At 38.7% G+C, this 20,967-nt stretch overlaps 1 protein-coding gene across 1 annotated transcript in view; it reads right to left on the reverse strand.

The window, feature by feature from the left end:
• LOC124722507 (calcium-dependent secretion activator-like) overlaps window positions 1-20,967 on the reverse strand; it is a 69,772-nt gene that overhangs the window by 40,427 nt on the left and 8,378 nt on the right. The window contains exon 3 of the mRNA XM_047247661.1: window positions 2,127-2,278. Within this exon, the coding sequence (XP_047103617.1) occupies window positions 2,127-2,278 (152 nt within the window). The remainder of the gene's footprint in view (window positions 1-2,126; window positions 2,279-20,967) is intronic.

A 20,967-nucleotide genomic window follows, 5' to 3' on the forward strand; every position in this document is an offset into this window, starting at 1 on the left:
GTCCTTGGCATTGTGGATACTCTCACTGGGACAGAGTTGACATTTAAGCTGACCCACAGATGTTCTATAGATGATAGATGTGAGGATCCTGCTGCCCAAATGAGTACCTCAACATCAAGCACACGAGAAGTAACACATGAAGTTGCAGGATGTCTGTGAAGAAACATTGTGCCATCTAAGCCCCCTCAATCACTAACAGCTGGACTTTAACCTATATTCAGTGGCTCTTCAAACCATGATGACATTGACAGTAAAATCACTGCGCTTTTCCAAAATATTGGAAGAATGAGCCACCTGCCCAGGTGACTGACATATCAACAACAATGGCCATCCATTGTAGTGGAGAACTGCCATTTATTGCTGAACTTAATGTGCTGTCATTCATCAGTAATCCATACTTCCAATCATGGCCCCACTCCAGATATTGCTATTGGTGTTCTTGGTGTTAATGTTATCCTATGATAGGATGGTAATTTTCTAGTCTGTCTGTTGCTACTCTCTAACCAGAGGTGCAGGCTGATGTAGAATGCTGCAGGGAGGCCATTATTTGTTGTCAGATAGCTGGTACAGATGTGACAGACTTACAATGTTCGTGGTGCACAATATTGTGATTCTGTCTTGTAGTGGTCAGACATGGTTAGCTAGGAACCTGATGACAAGTACACCTGCCCTCATGTCTTTATGCAACCCATCATTAAGCCTGACATATCCAAATGCCCAAAAAATTTATTTACTGCATCAATTGATCAGATGTTCATGCTCTTTCTATTATCTATCTGACCTAGGGACAATACTAAAAACAATCAACACAAATGAATTCTGCTGACTGTTCCATCTGTCACACAGAACTGTATTTACAAACCCACCAATAGTGTGTATGTGTAGGAAGTTACATTAACATCCAATAATATCTTATGACTGCTTTCCTTTTTTGTCAGGCAGTGTATAATGATTACCTGTAACGTGCATCTAAGTTGTTCTTGCATGATTTCTAACATCTTTCAACTTTCCACCAGGGCATCATTTTAGCCTTACCTTCTCTCTTGTGATCTAGCCAAGAACTTGATTGGTTCATCTACTATCCACCTGCCTGAATATCTGTCCCATTATTTCAATTAGTAGCTTCTTTCTCAAGAGCTTATTGGCAAACCTTTGTTAAAACTCAACATCCACGAATCCCAGGTAGGCAGATAATTTACACTCATTACTCTATTCTATAATTTTGTTCATGACTTACATGTGGTCCATTCTATGATATTAACTTCTAAAACCAAGTTACTCTATCACTTGATTAAAACACATTGTATTTGTTATGTGGCTGGTATAAATGTTTGTAAATATCTCATTCATTATGAGCAGGAGCCTATGTGGTCTTCGGTTCTTTAGGTAACATCTTATCTTTCTTGTGAGGTACAACAACTTAAGTATTGTTCTAGTTTTTCAGAAATGTCTCCTAATTCTGATATTTTGTAAATAATTTTACACTTTTGAGGTACCATAATTAACGTTATTCATTTCAGGAACAAAAAAGAAAATCATTCTAATACAGTTGAAATATCAGTTGCTTTTATATAAATTTCACCAAACTAATAATCATAGACTGTTTTGGCTGTGTGCTGGCAGCATCTGGTGCTAACATTGCAGTATGCTACTGAAATGCATCAAATCAAGTACTGCTGTGAAGCATGAAAGCGTTAAATTTTATAAAAACAGTTTACATTATTAATTTGCATCTGTTTTATACCACAAACTCACTATTCCATCTCAATTCTATACTTACAAAAATTAATATATGTTTGATACTTATACATCATTATGACTCCCTTCTTGTCTATCAAGGAAGGTAGCACAATGGTTAGCACAGTGGACTCATATTGGGGAGAATGATGGTTCAAACCTGTGTCCAACCATCCTGATTTAGGTTTCCCATGATTTCCCTACATCACTTCTGGCAAATTCTAGGATGGTTCCTTTGTAACGGTATAACCGACTTCCTTCTCCATCCTTTCTTAATCTTAAGTGACCACTGACCTTGCTGTTTGGTCCCCTCCCCCGAATCAACCAACCAGTCTTCTTGTCTAAGTTGTAAGTATTATTTAACATGGTAGAGCTTTGAGAATACTCACCTGCAAAGCATTAAATAGAAGCTGATGTTCAAATTTCTTAACACCAAGAATCTGTTGAAACATATCATACAGCTGTTCCTTTGAGAGTATTAGCTCACTGTTGAGAGACTGTTGCTGCATCCTTGATGGCCTTTTAGTATCTTCTTCACCAACTGAAAAATTAAAGATTGCTCCTTTAACACATCATCTGTGACTAGTTGATTATGTTCCATGAATCATGTTCACAATTTATCACTATAAAATGTCAGTGATGTACAAAAGTAAAATGTGTGGTAGGCGGCTACCTGTGGAATGTTTATACCAGTAAATCTTACTGAACTTCAGGTTAAAGCTATTCTAGCTTAAAATTAACTGAATAAAGCACTTCCCCTCCTGCCACATTCCCCCTCTCTCCACCCCAACTCCACCATTATGAACTGCATCATAATCAAAGGAAAATATTCCTGATTCTCATATATGGGTATACGACAGAATATCATTTACACCACGTATATAGCAATAACAAGAATGGACCTAATATTGATCACTATGGTACACATGTAATAATCAGCCTCCACTCTGAAATTTTGTTTTCTCAGGTACATCAACTTCATTTCTTAATGTGACACACTGCAATCTTTTAGGTAGATAGGACGAAAACAAATTATCAGAATTATCTCTGATAGTATAACACTGGAGTTCTACACAATGAACTGGCTCAACAAGCAAAATAATGTACACTCTAGCAGTATTTTATCTGTTAAATTTTGTAATTTGTTTATTGAAAAGTTGTGGAGAGACTCTCCAAAATCCAAAAAGAAACTGACTAAATATCTCACTTTGAGAAAGGTGTGTTATTCTTCTTGTATGCAAACCCTTTTCCAGTACCTTCAGGAAGAAGGTAAACAATGAGACTGGTCAGTAATTATTATCTACCTTATTACACAGTATATTTCAGCTGGTCTGGAATTTTACCATGTGATTGTGATGTATTGTGTATATAATTCAATACACTGCATATATGTGTATAAAACAATTTTAAAATTTTAACTGAGGTATTATTAACTGCATGGAATACTGTCCTCTTGAGAGAGTCAATTTATATGGCAGACAATGGAACAACTGCAAATTGGTTTTAAATATACAGCATTTCTCCTTGCACATATTTGGTTGGTTTACCCTTGTGAACTGCCCATATTAACCTCTTTTGAGTTACTTAAAGGAAGTGGTTATTATTTTCCTGTCTTCTGTAATAACTTAAGCTCCACATTTGCTAATAGTGAAACCACAAAATCAGTTAAATAGTTTCTATATTAATTTAATTTATGAAGTATCTGTGCTAACAGAATAGAAATGCAGAAAACATAAGTCCGAAAACAATTTCTTGGACTCACCAAAATGAAACAATAATACAACCTCCAAAAGAACAACAGACTCGATCCCAACTGTGGATCAACACAAATATAAAATAACAGATAATAATAGAAAAGACCTGACTCTTCATGGGCAGTGATCACAATAAATGATTCTACAATGTCAAGATGTTCATCCATCAGCAAGAGATCGGCCAGCTAGAAGAGGCATCTGGCTGCCAGGTTGGCAGCTCTATACACTTCCAAGTGGTGTGTTGAACTGCCTTTTGTTGACAGTGCGCTACCCTATAAAGCCCGTCTGGCAGATGTATCTGCCAGAACTATTTACGATCACATGCCTGGCATATCAAAGCAGTTCCTGGGCTAGCTGCAACCTCTGGTGAAGCTGTTCTGCAGGTTCTGTGAACGTGTAGCAGTCCCTGGCGGCCGTTGGTGGAGACCTGGTGTTGTGTCGTGGCTGCTGGTAAATATTTGTGTTGACAACACAGACGACATAAATTTTCCTGATGACCATATGCCCTGTGATGCAGGCATCCCATGTTGGTTGGACGTTAAGTGGGATGCTGATGCTACAAAGGCGCTACAATGTATGAAGTGGGTGGCCACAGCAATTTAATACCTAACTTTATTAATTTCAAATATTTACAGAGCTTTTTAATTTTTTAATAACTAAGAGACCACAGTAATTCTCATAATATCAAATCAGTACCATCTCAATTTTTGCTCTATGCTTTCCATTTAAATTTCTTTTCCTTACACATGTTATTATAATTTGTTTGTGATTTGTGGCCTTTTTTTATACATGTGGTGTATGTTCTTTCAGACATTAAGGCAAGGATGACCGACTGATGACTTCAGGCACACCATGCTCAAACACTTATGGGAACTGGAAAAATTGCACAAGTAATGTGGATAATTGGGTAGAGAATATGCATCAGTAGTGTTTGGATAAGTTGAGAATCTGGGTCTGATGGGAGGTATGCTACAATAGTCCCTGCAGTTGTGATGACCACTATGTGTGGATGACACAGTAGTCAGTGCACCTGCCTAGTAACCAAGAGGCCTGGGTGTGAATCCCAGTCCAGTACAAATTCTCAACTTCCCCCACAGATTTAAATCAATACCCACTGGCAGCTAATGCCATTAATTTCTCTGTGGCTTTTTTGCTGTCTCATTAGTTATATAATGTGTTGTTTTATGGGAAAGTCATTCGTTATGAATAAATGATAAAAGTTCATCCTAAACTACATTACATTTAGGGCTGGCATCCATTTTGTCATGCTGAATTCCAAACTATGACTGTTTCCTTCAGTCCCTGCCCTGTTTGGTGGTATTGTAGGTTTATCATTGAACTACTTATTGTTGACCAAATGCCATTGAGTACAGTATTTGGGGGCAGGAAACCATTATAAAAGACCAGTGAAAGTGAATTATCTTGCTACAGCTCCAAAATAAATCTTTTGATGCTCCTGCTCAACTTGTTGATAAGTGGCTGATAAAGGCAATTTACACTTACCTACAGATACAATTTCTCTCTCACACAAACATTTTTTGTTGGTTGATGATGAGGAGGAGAGGATTCATTTACATTATCCACAATGATGGTTTACCCTCTCTTAGCTCTTTTCCCACTGAAGTCATCCTTCCCATAGATATAATACCTTTTGTCAAATGTGTCATGCAATTTTACATGAATTTCTTAGCAATATAAGCACAAAGCACTACACTAGCATGAATCCAAGTATTAACTTTGTACAACAGGAGACATTTTATTTTATCTTTTCCCTCATGTTCCCGTAAATATGGGGACACTCTGAGATTTTGGACTCAGTAAGTGAGCTTACAGGCTCCTACACACTGACTTTGATTCTGATCATTTCTGCATGGATTATCATCTGATTCACCACATGGTACCAGTGCAATATGGCCTGGTGGAGTTCATACCTTTCTTTTGCCAATTCCAATTTTTATCACCAATATCACCAATTTCTCCTTCAATGGAGATACTGGTGATTTAGCAATTGGGGACGCACTCTCTGATTCTTATTGGCCTGGCTAATGGGATGACCAATTCCTAGAAAATCTAGTTAACAATGTGGAGTAGACTATTGATTTAGCTGTTACTTCCAGCAGAGCATGTATACCTGCCAATGCAAGCGACTGTTCTGGATTCAGTTGCTTAATTTTCAGCACATGAATCCCTTTTCTGAAAAACTGACACAGTCACAAATGCAAATAGTGGGTTCAATGTTGGAAGCTTCTGAATCATATATAACTTTTTTGTCTCAGTGAAGTAAGTAACCTCGTAACTTAATCTTATGTGTATTCTTTTCATCTATAAGAACAGGAGAGTAAAACAGTTCCCACAGAATAGTGTTGCTGAACATTTTGTTCCATTTTCATAAACTGGCCAGCTGTATGGTGGTATGCCTACACGGCTGGCACTTGAAACAGTGCATGTAGTTATAATGTATGGTGTTAATTGTAAGTGAATAAATTTTGATTTCATATGATCTGGAAGTGTCAGAGAATTAAGTGTGTATGTTAAAGAGGCTGCATTTTTAACAAACCATTAAGACTCTTCATAATATTGTTCACATTGGATACTCTTTTACCTTTTCTTTTAGTTCTTAATTCATGATACTCAGAAAATCTCTGCAAGACATAATATCCTTTCTTGAATTTAGAACATTGTGAATTCTTTAAGAAGTTATTTAAGATGACTGCTAGGTGAAGGAAAAGTGTACTTCATGAATGAAAATAGATTATTTTCAAATGAAATGTGCTTGACTGCTGTGCAATTCACTGTTAATCAAGTATTAGTATCTGTTCATATAGTAAAACTGAAAAATGAGCATTTTTCACATGAAAAATGTGAAAAATATTTTGCCTAAACAGTAACAACCAAATGTGTATCTTTTGTCATCAGTTTTATTTTGAGTAACTCAAATTAATGTTAATCAAAATTGTAAGTGCTTCTAAAATCTAGTACAAATCAATCATTTTTACATAAATTTACATGAAGTGTCATTCTCACCCATTTTTATGCAAATTTCCTGATCTTGCATCACAAAATCTGTCTTATGGTTCGCCCAATTCATTTATATCAACCTTGTGATCTTATGTCAGAAACGAATGTTATATATAGCCTGACAGTAAGTAGAGCACGCACAAGACATGGCAGTTATGTAACTGATTGAAGCGGCAATTCTCTGTGACAGGCAGAACATCCATCAGAGTGCACTAGTGTTGTGCATGTTCAGTGTTGTTACCAGTCCAGGCAGTGTATATAAAGGGCATGAACAAAATCAGATGTTGAGGGATCACTGAGAAAGATATGGGGATATTTTGTACAAGTCTGAGACAGCATTATGAGTACCTGACAGAGTCTGAAACAGGTCTCATTTTGTGTCTCCATTTGATTGGCTGATTGAATCACATAATATGTGAAATTTTGATGTGACCGTGGCCTAATGTTGGACTGTGTGGGAAACTGAAAGCAGGTATTGTCATTTTCAAATTTCTAGTCAACCACATATGGCCATTACAAGGGAGTAACACCATATTGTGCATCAAGCCCATTTTAAGCCCTTCACCTCTGTGCATGCCATCCAAGAACAAGTAATTGACTGCGTGAAACAATCTATGTGATTCTGTACTAGGGATTTACCATCCCAAGTGTATGCTGCTGTCAACACAATACAAATACTTCATTTTTAGTGATGACATTACTGGGATGCATGATAAATGGCATTGCATTGTGTTCAGTGATGATTCGTGGTTCTGCACTACCCTGGATGACCATTGTCAGTGAGTATGGTGTCATAGGGGGACCCCCCATTCTGCCACTGTTTTGGACAGGCACAGTGGTGTTAGTGTCAGTGTTATTATGACAGGAGCCATTGGGTTTGACTTCAAGTCAAAGCTGGTAGTCATTGAGCGAACTCTGACGGCACGACAATGTGTCACAGACATTATATATCCTTATGTGTTACCTCTTATGTGACAACCTCATGGTGCCATTTTTCTCATCCACACATGGCAGGTATCTTTATGAACTGTCTGTTATATCCTAGCCAGTAATGCCACCCGAGCCCGCTGCCAAAAGGTTGGCAGCATCAAAGTCCGGACGCCGCCCGCATAAGCAGCGCCAGCGAGACAGGAAATCACCGCAAGTCTGCGCGCGCCACCGCTGGCTTCTGGTTTCTTAAGCGCTGGAGTCACGAGCGCTAGGACAGTTCTGTATTCGCCGCTCAGTTGTATACTCGCCACCGAATTGTGTACTTGCTAGTCAGTTGTGTGTTCATCGCAGCAGAGTTGTTGTTTGTCATCAGCCGACGCTGACCTAGCCGCTCCGACTCGAACTAGACAGATTTCTGTAGACACGGAGTTCACTACTGTGTTTCTGTATCTTCGTTAATAAAGATAAGTACCGACTTTATTTAATCAGAGTGTTTGGGTTTTCATCTTTCTGTTCACTGTTCCAGCGGACCGGTCGGCCCGCTATTAAAAGTGTGGCGGTGACTTCGTAAGCCGTTTCTACAGCGAATTGTTTCTCGCTACGAACGCCGCCACAAAACTGTCGATGTGATGTTGAGTTTCTCTCATGGCCAGCTTGATCTCCAGATCTATCCCCAAAAGACCATGTGTGGGATCAGCCGATATGGCAACTCTGTCTCAGTACCAAAATACATAATATCAAGAACCAGTTACCATAGTTGTGGGCCAGCATGCCCCAGGAGAGGATTTAATGGCTTTATGGCATTCTTCACAACTGAATCAGTACATGCACATAGGTCAAAGTGCCAAATGTCATACTGGTGAGTGGGCTTATACTGCCACAAGTTTGTGAATTTTAGTCATTGCAGTAATCAATAAAATAACATCACACGCCCTCTCAAACCAAGAAGTTTCATTTTGTTTGCTACTCCCTGTATGAGTGCTTCACTTTTTGTGTCAGGAAGCGTATATTGTTTCTTATCAACATATATCACAACACTTAAGGTGGTGTTGTGAGGTGATTTTAACAAATAAATGACCATGAAAAAAAATTCAGGTTAGTGAGCAGTGAAATAAAATGTAATTTATGCCATTTTTGTTTCATTGAGGTTTACACAGTGGATAGATCTATTTACAAATCAAAGAGGCTTTCTCCAGTCAACTTATCATACACCATAAAGAAACAGACTGATTGAGGGGGAGCTGGAAGAAGCCAAAACTGAATTATCGAGGATTAGGAGAGAGGTTGAAAACTGGCAGAAAGTAAGGCAGTAGAGAGAAAGAATTTTTGTTACAAAAAATAGTTGTAATTAGTTTTCAGAGCTGAGTTGAGAGGAGCATGATTATCCAAGAAAAGTATGTGTAGAAAACATACTATTGACCTCAGTCATTTTTAAGGAACCCAAGTTTGTATGAGTGAGTAAGTTGCAGAAGGTACTGCTACTAGTAACTTAGCATGGGTGAGGTATAGGCACTTCGTAACAGGATATGCTAGGTACAAGGAGGATCATAGAGTACGAGTGAGCTGGGAAGGTAACTGTGTGGACAGGGAGAGGTCATACAACACAGGTGCTGACTTTGATATGACGGATTCCTTAACTTCGGTTTTGTTGTTTTGGCATTATGCTCAGCTATGTACAAGCAATGAGGTGAAGCATGTTAATGTTGAAAGTAAATGACACTGATTATGTCTGACTTGGTACACATTGCTCTGTTACCTAGTAGTATTACTGGCAGATGGTGTTTCACTTATTGCCAACATCTTAACCCATCAAGGGAAACAAACTTTCAGAGATGTTTAATGAGGGTATAGTGGGTGAGTCTCAGGACAGTTATGGCCACATTTATGATGTGGTATGAAGACAACTGCCAGCAACTAGCACATGAGAGTAGAGCATTATTGCCTTCTCATTTGGAGGGAGGTCCTAGTATTAAACAACCCCATGAAGTTAGTAAGGCAAACACTAGGCTAAAGACAAACTGTACAGATTCTTAAGATAGCTGTAATAGAATGTACAAGATTTAAGCAGAAAAGTTGGTGAAATAAAAGGGCTGTTAACTGTCGAACTTGTAGGAATTCAGCACTCTGCATCAGTGAGCACTTTTTACAGGAAACGCAAAGACACAATGCTACAATTACCGAATTTGAAATGATATGCTGTTCTGTTAGCAAGGCTATAGATGTGGTCTATATTGTGTATTTGTTACAAATAGTTCATTATCAAAAGTTATAAGATTGAAACTAATAAGTGTCCTGAAAAATACTTCAAGAATTGTGCAAGTGAATCTACACAGAAAAGGGAACTATTATTGTATGTATATATGTATCAAAGGAACTTCAACAGGTAATAATTTCCTCTTGGCTTATAGAAAATATGGAAGACCTTTTAAGACAACTTCATATTCAATCAAAATGCACAACTGTTCTAAATGCCTTTAATTAAGCTTCTGAACTGCAGGTATTAAATCAAATCAACTGATTAACTTATTAATCTATTAAAATTTCACCCTAAGAGGCCACATGATATGGTCAGGTGAATGTAAAAATGATTAACCAGATATTCACTGGTAAATACAAACATATGATCATGAGACTAAATTTTTGTTTAAAAATTTGTTTGAAAATAGATGCAGAATTAATGACATTCATGTCACAAAAAGAGTCATTAATGAAAACACCAATAAGATTGGCAGTTGTACACTGCAGACAGTAACCTGAAAATGGAAATGAAGTATTTGACTCCTGTGTTTGTAATTATTATCCCCAGCGAAGAAACTAAAAGTTAGGGTTAGTTAATTACATGGATAATATGTGGCACAAATAAACCACCAGAAACATTTGGTGATCAAAATAAAATGAAGCTTTGAAAGCAAGTGTAAGAAGCTATAGGAAGGTACTCATGAAGTGCACAGTAGCAGCATAATTTTAGGAATTATCGAATAATGAAGTTATCTATTAAAATCAATCTGGAAAGTTGTTAATGATAATGTGGTCAGAAATAAAAGTGAGGCACATTAAGTTCACTATAAAAAGTGATGGAAGGACTGTTGAGAATCTCATACATACTGCTGGCATATTTAACAAACATTACACAAATAAAGCTTAAAATTTAAATAAACAGAATTTAATTTTAAAAAATAGAACATTACATGTTACTGATGGTTTCCCAAATGTAATCATTAATCAAAATTTGAGAGAAATAAACTTTCAGATAATTGATATAATCAATCTGCTCTTTAGTATAGGAATATTAACCAACAAATCTTAAACACACTATAGCAAACACATTTCAGAAGAAGGATGAGATACAAAACAAACAAATCTACCATTGAGCTTTTCTAAGATAATTGAAAGTGTTATGGAAAAAATGTTATCACATCTAGCTCTTTAAATAAAAAGGCATTGTTTCTTAATGACAAAAAAGGTTCCAGGAAAAAACTTAAATAGTTGTGTTTTCCTTCTCGAAGTATGTTCTGAATGATATAGACCAAGATTAATAACACTGTTGCTGTTTCTAGACCTACCAAAGCTTTCAATGTGGATAATCATGATATGTTGCTTAGAGAGTTATGGAAAAAGGTATCTCAGGAGTTGTATATTACTGGCAGAAAAGAGACAGTAGAAATACGTCATGAAAATAAAAGTTTTTTGTCATTATGTATTAAACAGTGTACTTTGAGGATTTGCATTAAGCCTTCTGTTATTCTTGATGAATGATTTAAAACACCACTTGATAGCAGCCAGAGAAAGCATTGTTTCATAGATGATATTAACATGACATAATGAATCAAATTTACAGAAGAAGGTCCATGATGTAACTGGTGATAAAATGGTATTATGAGCCTTAGACACACAAAAACAAAAGTTAGAAGCAATACAATGATACAATTAGCTGCCTGTAGCACTGAAAATGTCTCTTACACAGTGTGTGTTACATTTTGTTTATCTTCTGTGTTTTGTATATCTCTTTAGAAGGGATTTTCCTATACCAGTGTAGAAAATTATCAAACAACCCATGTGATGTGTAAAGTTCCAATGTTGCACTGCACATATGTCACAGATCTATGCCAAACGTTTAAACCTTTGGAGCAATGGTGGCACACTCCATTCCCCAGCTCATGGACTACAAGTCTGCCAAACCCGTACCAAACTGAGATAGGCCATGTTCATTGAGGTGCTCACCATATGGCATGGCTCAGGGTGGAAACATAATTATTTGAGTACTATACTCAGTGACCTTCATTACCTACATTTACAACGTTTTATATACAGCTTCTTTGGCATCTATCTACATCTACATCCATACTCCACAATCCACCTGATGGTGTGTGGCAGTGGGTACTTTGAGTACCTCTATCAGTTCTCCCTTCTATTCCAGTCTCATATTGTTCATGGAAAGAAAGATTGTCGGTATGCCTCTTTGTGGGCTCTAATCTCTCTGATTTTATCCTCATGGTCTCTTCACAAGATATACATAGGAGGGAGCAATATACTGCTTGACTCCTCGGTGAAGGTATGTTCTCGAAACTTCAACAAAAGCCCGTACCGAGCTACTGAGTGTCTCTCCTGCAGAGTCTTCCACTGGAGTTTATCCATCGTCTCCTTAATGCTTTTGCAATTACTAGATGATCCTGTAACAATGTGCGCTGCTCTCCGTTGGATCTTCTCTATCTCTTCTATCAACCGTATCTGGTACGGATCCCACACTGATGAGCAATATTCATGCAGTGGGTGAACAAATGTACTGTAACATGCTTCCTTTGTTTTTGGATTGCATCTCCTTAGAATTCTTCCAATGAATCTCAGTCGGGCATCTGCTTTACCGATGATCAACTTTATATGATCATTCCATTTTAAATCACTCCTAATGCCTACTCCCAGATAGTTTATGGAATTAACTGCTTCCAGTTGCTGAGCTGATATATTGTAGCTAAATGATAAACAATCTTTCTTTCTATGTATTCGCAGCACATTACACTTGTCTACATTGAGATTCAATTGCCATTCCCTGCACCATGCATCAATTCGTTGCAGATCCTCCTGCATTTCAATACAACCTCTTGATATACAACCTCTCGATATACTACAGCATCATCCGTAAAAAGCCTCAGTGAACTTCCAATGTTATCCACAAGGTCATTTATGTATATCGCGAATAGCAACAGTCCTACGGCACTCCCCTGCGGCACACCTGAAATCACTCTTACTTCGGAAGACTTCTTTCCATTGAGAATGACATGCTGCATTCTGTTATCTAGGAACTCTTCAATCCAATCACACAATTGGTTTGATAGTCCATATGTTCTTACTTTGTTCATTAAATGACTGTGGGGAACTGTATCGAACACCTTGCGGAAGTCAAGAAACACAGCATCTACCTGGGAACCTACGTCTATGGCCCTCTCAGTCTTGTGGATGAATAGTGTGAGCTGGGTTTCACATGATCGTCTTTTTTGAAACCCATGCTGATTCCTACAGAGTAGATTTCTAGTCTCCAGAAAAGTCATTCTACTCGAACATAATACGTGTTCCAAAATTCTACAACTGATCAACTTTAGAGATATAGGTCTATATTTCTGCACATCTGTTCAATGTCCCTTCTTGAAAACGGGGATGACTTGTGCCCTTTTCCAATCCTTTGGAACACTACGCTCTTCTAGGGACCTACGGTACACTGCTGCAAAAAAGGGAGCAAGTTCCTTCATGTACTCTGTGTAAAATCAATCTGGTATCCCATCAGGTCCAGGGCTTTTCCTCTTTTGAGTGATTTTAATTGTTTATCTATCCCTCGGTCATCTATTTCAATATCTACCATTTAGTCATCTGTGTGACAATCTAGAGAAGGAACTACAGTGCAGTCTTCCTCTTTATTAAGGTGCTCACCATATGGCATGGCTCAGGGTAGAAATGTAATTATTTGACTACCGTATACTCAGTGACCTTTATTACCTACATTGACAACACAGAAAATATATTACATTGAATCATCTGGGGAGAAAACTATTTCTGGTTTATCAGTATGAGGTAAGAGAGTATTTATACATAGCATGAAGAGAAGAGGACTAAGTATCAATCTCAGTCATCAATCAACCTTGCCTTTCCTTCTTATCCCGTATGGTAAGTCTCCCCAGACGCAGGGCACTGGCTGACTTTCCCAAAATCTACCCCCTTTTCCTAGACCTCTCCAGTCCTTTTGCTTCACCCTTCTTCCTTCTCCTTCAACCCTTCTGCCTGAAGAAGGAACCACTAGCTCCGAAAGCTTGCCAATCACAGCAGTCTTTTATGTATGTGTTCTGCTGCCACTTGGTGAGTAGATTTTTAATCCATAAATTAAATAATTTTATCAATAACTGATTGTTTTTATTGTTATATTAGTACACCAAAATAAATTTGTTACCAGTGATTTATCATGAAACCTGAAGTAAATGGTTAAAACTATCTTTCTATTTCTAGTAAATAAAATAGAAAGTTTGGTAAAGGGAAGTTGTGGTAGAACATAAGTGACTCAGAGGTAAAGATAACAACTCAACGAAAAGTAGATATGTTAAGCTTTTGGATGAATTCTTTTGTGAGCTTTAAATCCCCCCCCCCCTCTCTCTCTCTCTCTCTCTCTCTCTCTCTCTCTCTATCTTGTGTGGCTACGTTGCGCAGCCATAACATAAACCCTATACCCTTCATCCCTGTCTTTCGTCTTTTTCCAACACCACTATATTTCCCAGATTGTGCAGGTAGGAACAATATATCTCACAAATTTTCTGGTATTGCAACCCTACTAGATACACTTTCATTAGTCCTTATCTTGCAAGTCCCTCTGACCTTACTCACATACCACTTCTCAAGTTACCATCCAATCCATCTCAACAGCTCTCTGCCCCCATTTTAGTTGGATATATAGGTCTGTGTTTTCTTCATCCACACTTTTTACCATGGTTCCTCTGTATCCTACAACCAACGTCGCCCTCATTATCACCATTTCCATTCCATTAATGTCACTCCACACCACATTTTCTATTATTGTATAAATTTTGCCATATGAGTCTTTTCCATTCTGCACTATTAGTATTTTGTAACTGTTTCTATGCACACATTTTATACTCTCATCCTCTGCCAGTTTTTTTGCTTGTGTTTCATTTTCTCTTGTATACACAAATAACATTTTTTTCACTGTTTCCATAAAGTTACTTCTCTTACCTTTTGTTTTGCTAATCCTTCTTACTACCTAACAGTAAGTATTTTCACTTCATAAGTATAACTGCAGATATACAGTACTATTTGGAAGCATTAACTTTTCATTGTTATCAAATTTTCTCAAATTGACTGTTTATATCTTATTTATTTATCTATGTCTGAATTTTATCTCCTTGTATTTGGTTCCCCTCTGACTATTCCAATTTTTTCTTCTCTCTATGTCTGAGCAAACAAAAACCCTTTCTAAGTCAGAAGAAAGGAAGACTATGCTTTAATGTCCTATCAGCAACAAGGTCATTTAAGTCAGAGCACAAGCATAGAATCTGAAAAGTTGATGAAGAAAACTGGCCTATTTTTTTCTTCAAAGCAATCATCTTGTCATTTGTGTTAAACAATTTTGAGAAACCACAGACATCCTAAAACTGCATGAACAGAAGGAGAATTTAAGCCCAACTTCTCTTGAATGTGAGTCCACAGCACCACCTTGTTCAGTCACAAACCTGAAAATATATATATATATATATATATATATATATATATATATATATATATATATATATATATATATATAGGTAAACATTCCATGTAGGAAAAATATATCTAAAAACAAAGATGTAGTGACTTACCAAATGAAAGCGCTGGCAGGTCGACAGACACACAAAACAAACACAAACATACACACAAAATTCAAGCTTTTGCAACAAACTGTTGCCTCATCAGGAAAGAGGGAAGGAGAGGGAAAGACGAAAGGATGTGGGTTTTAAGGGAGAGGGTAAGGAGTCATTTCAATCCCGGGAGCGGAAAGACTTACCTTAGGGGGAAAAAAGGATGGGTATACACTCGCACACACACACAACATATCCATCCACACATATACAGACACAAGCAGACATATTGTGTCTGTATATGTGTGGATGGATATGTGTGTGTGTGTGTGTGCGAGTGTATACCCATCCTTTTTTCCCCCTAAGGTAAGTCTTTCCGCTCCCGAGATTGGAATGACTCCTTACCCTCTCCCTTAAAACCCACATCCTTTCGTCTTTCCCTCTCCTTCCCTCTTTCCTGATGAGGCAACAGTTTGTTGCGAAAGCTTGAATTTTGTGTGTATGTTTGTGTTTGTTTGTGTGTCTGTCGACCTGCCAGCACTTTCATTTGGTAAGTCACTACATCTTTGTTTTTATATATATATATATATATATATATATATATATATATATATTATTCATCTACCTGCACAATTTAGAGTATTTTTCCTGTCCTTTTCCAGAACTATATCCCTACACTATTACTGAAACTGTACATCAACAATAGAATCTTACCAGTGCCCTGCCTATTTGAATTCCTATTTAAGTGTATCATCCTACCTTCAACAAGCCAGTTATTTGATTATAATTTGGCAAGCCCAATTCCTTGCATCTCTGCTTCCAGAAAGAAAGATTACCAATGCAGTATCCCTAAGCAGTTGGTTTCATCTATAAGATATTATATTTCTGTCACCATAAATTCCTATACCCCATGTCCCAGACTTGCATACTGAACCCACCTACTGACCTACTACGTTTTTCTTGTCACTCAATCTCCCGCCCCCCTCCCCAATAAAAAATAAATAGATAAAATTAAAAATGAAATAAAATAAAATAAAACACTCCTGGCACCCCTAAATGACTCCCAGATCCTTACTGACATATTTCACCAGTCAGTTTCAGTTCTGCCCAGATTCCTACATTCAAACCGAATCATGATGAAGAAGTTAAAGGTCTACTCTCCTCCATCTATTTCCTACTTTCTTATACACTTCTCTGAGCAAAGCCAACCAATGCCAACATCAAAAGCTTCACAACAAAATTAATACACTACATTGAACTTTGACTCCACCACAAAACCACTTTAAGGAACTCATCACATCCAAAACTGTATCACATTTATCACTGATATCATTTCCAATGACAACATCCCAACCAGTGAAAGTGCACCGATTTCCATTCTTGAGCTGTTTCAGCAACATCATTTCCCACCACTGTCTTGTTGAACCCAGTTATTACCTAGCATAATGCCTGTAACAGTTGTCTAAAATGTTCACCAAGAACCCTTGTACCAGCAATTCTAATCCAATAGTCCATCAACATTTGCTCAGATACTCTGGCCCAATTGAGAATCAAACAACCTCAGCCACCCATTGTCTAAAATGTTCCTCAAATCTAGCAGTTAAGGTATAAAAGGTGCTCCATTTTTAGACTACCTTCTTGCCAGAGACAATATCATCTCCTCAAACATTAATAATCCCCTATGCTCACAGCCTAGTTGTCTTTGAACTCTACGTTTCCCAACAGTATGCCAACTACAAAAGTACAGCCTTATTATTTGTGCAAAAGAATAACAACATAACACCAACAGTGACCTCTAATATGAAGGAAATATGCTCAAACATCATAATGGGACAGTAATGAACCCTTATATGCATAACACATTCAGCTACAAATTAAAGGAATTCTACCTAATACAAACTGATAATGTTTCATGATATGGATCCAGTTCCAGCACGTGATATGGATCCAGTTCGAACACATTTACCCTCTGCCTATGCAACTTAAACACTCTCTCACCCATCCTTTCCAGCTCTTCCTCTTCAACAAACCAGAAGAAACTCTTTTCATATCAAACCTACCAAACACCATTTCTACTTTGATATCTCATACCACTTTCACACCAGAAAGGTTCTCTGTTAAAGAATTACCAAGTGTGAATAAGGTGTTTGCCATGATGATCAGTTCTTCACTAGGTTTCTTGTAAACTGTAACAGACTATTACTATCACCCAAATGTTAACCCAAATAAATATCTCATGGGATATCATCACATGTTCCTGATACTCCTCCAATACACTCTAACTGTTCAAAAATGAGCATCACCCCATTGTACTCTGAAATTTGGAATACATAAAACCAGAGTCCTCCCTATCCCTCATACAGTATAATTCTGCTACTGAAATACATCTGAATTGTGCTCGTCGTTCTTCAAAGTATTCTGTTTCCAAATACTTGAAATACACTCCTGGAAATTGAATCAAGAACACCGTGAATTCATTGTCCCAGGAAGGGGAAACTTTATTGACACATTCCTGGGGTCAGATACATCACATGATCACACTGACAGAACCACAGGCACATAGACACAGGCAACAGAGCATGCACAATGTCGGCACTAGTACAGTGTATATCCACCTTTCGCAGCAATGCAGGCTGCTATTCTACCATGGAGACGATCGTAGAGATGCTGGATGTAGTCCTGTGGAACGGCTTGCCATGCCATTTCCACCTGGCGCCTCAGTTGGACCAGCGTTCGTGCTGGACGTGCAGACTGCGTGAGACGACGCTTCATCCAGTCCCAAACATGCTCAATGGGGGACAGATCCGGAGATCTTGCTGGCCAGGGTAGTTGACTTACACCTTCTAGAGCACGTTGGGTGACACGGGATACATGCGGACGCGCATTGTCCTGTTGGAACAGCAAGTTCCCTTGCCGGTCTAGGAATGGTAGAACGATGGGTTCGATGACGGTTTGGATGTACCGTGCACTATTCAGTGTCCCCTCGACGATCACCAATGGTGTACGGCCAGTGTAGGAGATCGCTCCCCACACCATGATGCCGGGTGTTGGCCCTGTGTGCCTCGGTCGTATGCAGTCCTGATTGTGGCGCTCACCTGCACAGCGCCAAACACGCATACGACCATTATTGGCACCAAGGCAGAAGCGACTCTCATCGCTGAAGACGACACGTCTCCATTCGTCCCTCCATTCACGCCTGTCGCGACACCACTGGAGGCGGGCTGCACGATGTTGGGGCGTGAGTGGAAGACGGCCTAACGGTGTGCGGGACCGTAGCCCAGCTTCATGGAGACAGTTGCGAATGGTCCTCGCCGATACCCCAGGAGCAACAGTGTCCCTAATTTGCTGGGAAGTGGTGGTGCGGTCCCCTACGGCACTGCGTAGGATCCTACGGTCTTGGCGTGCATCCGTGCATCACTGCGGTCCGGTCCCAGGTCGACGGGCACGTGCACCTTCCGCCGACCACTGGCGACAACATCGATGTACTGTGGAGACCTCACGCCCCACGTGTTGAGCAATTCGGCTGTACGTCCACCCGGCCTCCCGCATGCCCACTGTACGCCCTCGCTCAAAGTCCGTCAACTGCACATACGGTTCACGTCCACGCTGTCGCGGCATGCTACCAGTGTTAAAGACTGCGATGGAGCTCCGTATGCCACGGCAAACTGGCTGACACTGACGGCGGCGGTGCACAAATGCTGCACAGCTAGCGCCATTCGACGGCCAACACCGCGGTTCCTGGTGTGTCCGCTGTGACGTGCGTGTGATCATTGCTTGTACAGCCCTCTCGCAGTGTCCGGTGCAAGTATGGTGGGTCTGACACACCGGTGTCAATGTGTTCTTTTTTCCATTTCCAGGAGTGTACAATAGACTTGTCCCATGCAACAACCTAATGCTTTGTATTCAGTTTCTGTCAGTGTGATACCACACCCCTACAGTAGCAATGTCAACAGATGATGCAATGATATAATTTATCAGCTTTGCTGCAAATACTTACTAGTTTTTAATGAAGGCATTAGTGTCCACAAATATTCAAATATTCATGTTATGTACAATACTATTTTCCCAGTAGTCATCTTCTGTACTGTCCCCCCCCCCCAATTATACTATATGAATGTTATTTACTTGGTCATGCTTTCCCCTTCTGCTTCCCCTTCTTCTACTCCTTCATTTCCCCTTCTCCTTCTTCTTCTGCCAGGGATGGCAGTGTGTCCCTGGACCAGACCCATCCTAACCTTTGTCCCTCCAAACTCACCTCTCCTGCTCTGACCACAAAGACAAATCATCCCAGTTCGACTGCAGTACCAGAAGAATAAATATTGTGTGTATGAAGAGTACACGTGCATACTGTGCTCTGAAGAAGAATGAAAGTTGGAAGACTATCGAAAGAGGTCATTGTTTGTTATTATGTGCCTATTCATCACTCAGTTCATCCCTTATATGGTAAATTTATTTCAAAATTGTGAATTCTCTAATGTAGATTTTAAGATGACAAAAGAAACATATTTTGTGTGTGCTCATTTTGATAATTATATACTTATTAAATGTCTCTCTACTCAAAGTAGTACCTTAATACTACTGACATATGATGAAAGGAGCACAATTTAAACTTGCTCTAGTTTGTTACTCACTGAATGAATACTTTGGTAGAGAATTATTAGACCAGTAAACTGTTCATCACTGCTTACCCTGTAGACTTCTTCTTTTCAGCGGTAAATAAAAAATCATTCATCCATACAGGAAACACTGTTTTCCTTTTCCATGTTGCACTTATTCTTTGATTTCCATCTACAGCTGAAAATTATTTTGTGCCTGTTTCTCCCACTACATACCCAACTGCATCTGTGAAATAATCCTTACTTTCTGATGTGGCCATTTGCTCAATTAAGCCCACTCCAATCATAGCCACATCTGCTACTTTGAGTAAGCTCCCCTTTGGGTGTTTCTAGGACTTATGGTATTTCATTCCTTTGTCTTGTTGATGCAGTTACCTCTGCAGCAGCACATACAGTTGCCTTATCTACTGGTTCAGATGCTGTTGTTTCTGCTGATATTGTCACCTGTTTGTTTTGCATTTCTGACCCTTTTCTGTGTTGTACTTTCTCTACCCCTTCTGGTGCTGCTAATCGTGATTTTTCTGTAGTGGAATCAATTTCACTTGTTTGAAATGAAATTATGGCTGAGGACACTGATATCTGTGTGGCTTCTGGTTTTAAATGGAATTTTCACTGATTACTTTTAGTTTTTCTTTACACATATACCTTTTTCCTTTCCTACATCTATTAAACCAATGCTTTGTAAAATTATCTCTCACCAAAGATCTTACATGTACAATTATTGCATCTGGCATACTACTGCATACTGTCTTGATTTTCTTGTTAATTTTAATTATCTCTGCATTTACAGATGAATTTTGCATTAGATAATATCTTTGTGTTATGTCTACCAACAATAAGTTCACTTCTGGGTTCCATGCAGTGTATCTTTTAGAACTCTTACACTTTGTACACTTTCATTATTACGAACATCATATGAATCTCCTAGTACTGAGCAGTTGCATCCAGGACTGAGTGAAATTTTATAGCCCTTCAGTATTTCATTTAATTTAATTCATGGTTTTGATGTTCCACTTTGGCAGTCTTGTTTCACATATTGGGAGCAACACCTTTACCATGGCTGTCTAAAAGTATGATTAC

The sequence above is a fragment of the Schistocerca piceifrons genome, chromosome X (genome assembly GCF_021461385.2).
Source record: "Schistocerca piceifrons isolate TAMUIC-IGC-003096 chromosome X, iqSchPice1.1, whole genome shotgun sequence".
NCBI classification, from domain to species: domain Eukaryota; kingdom Metazoa; phylum Arthropoda; class Insecta; order Orthoptera; family Acrididae; genus Schistocerca; species Schistocerca piceifrons.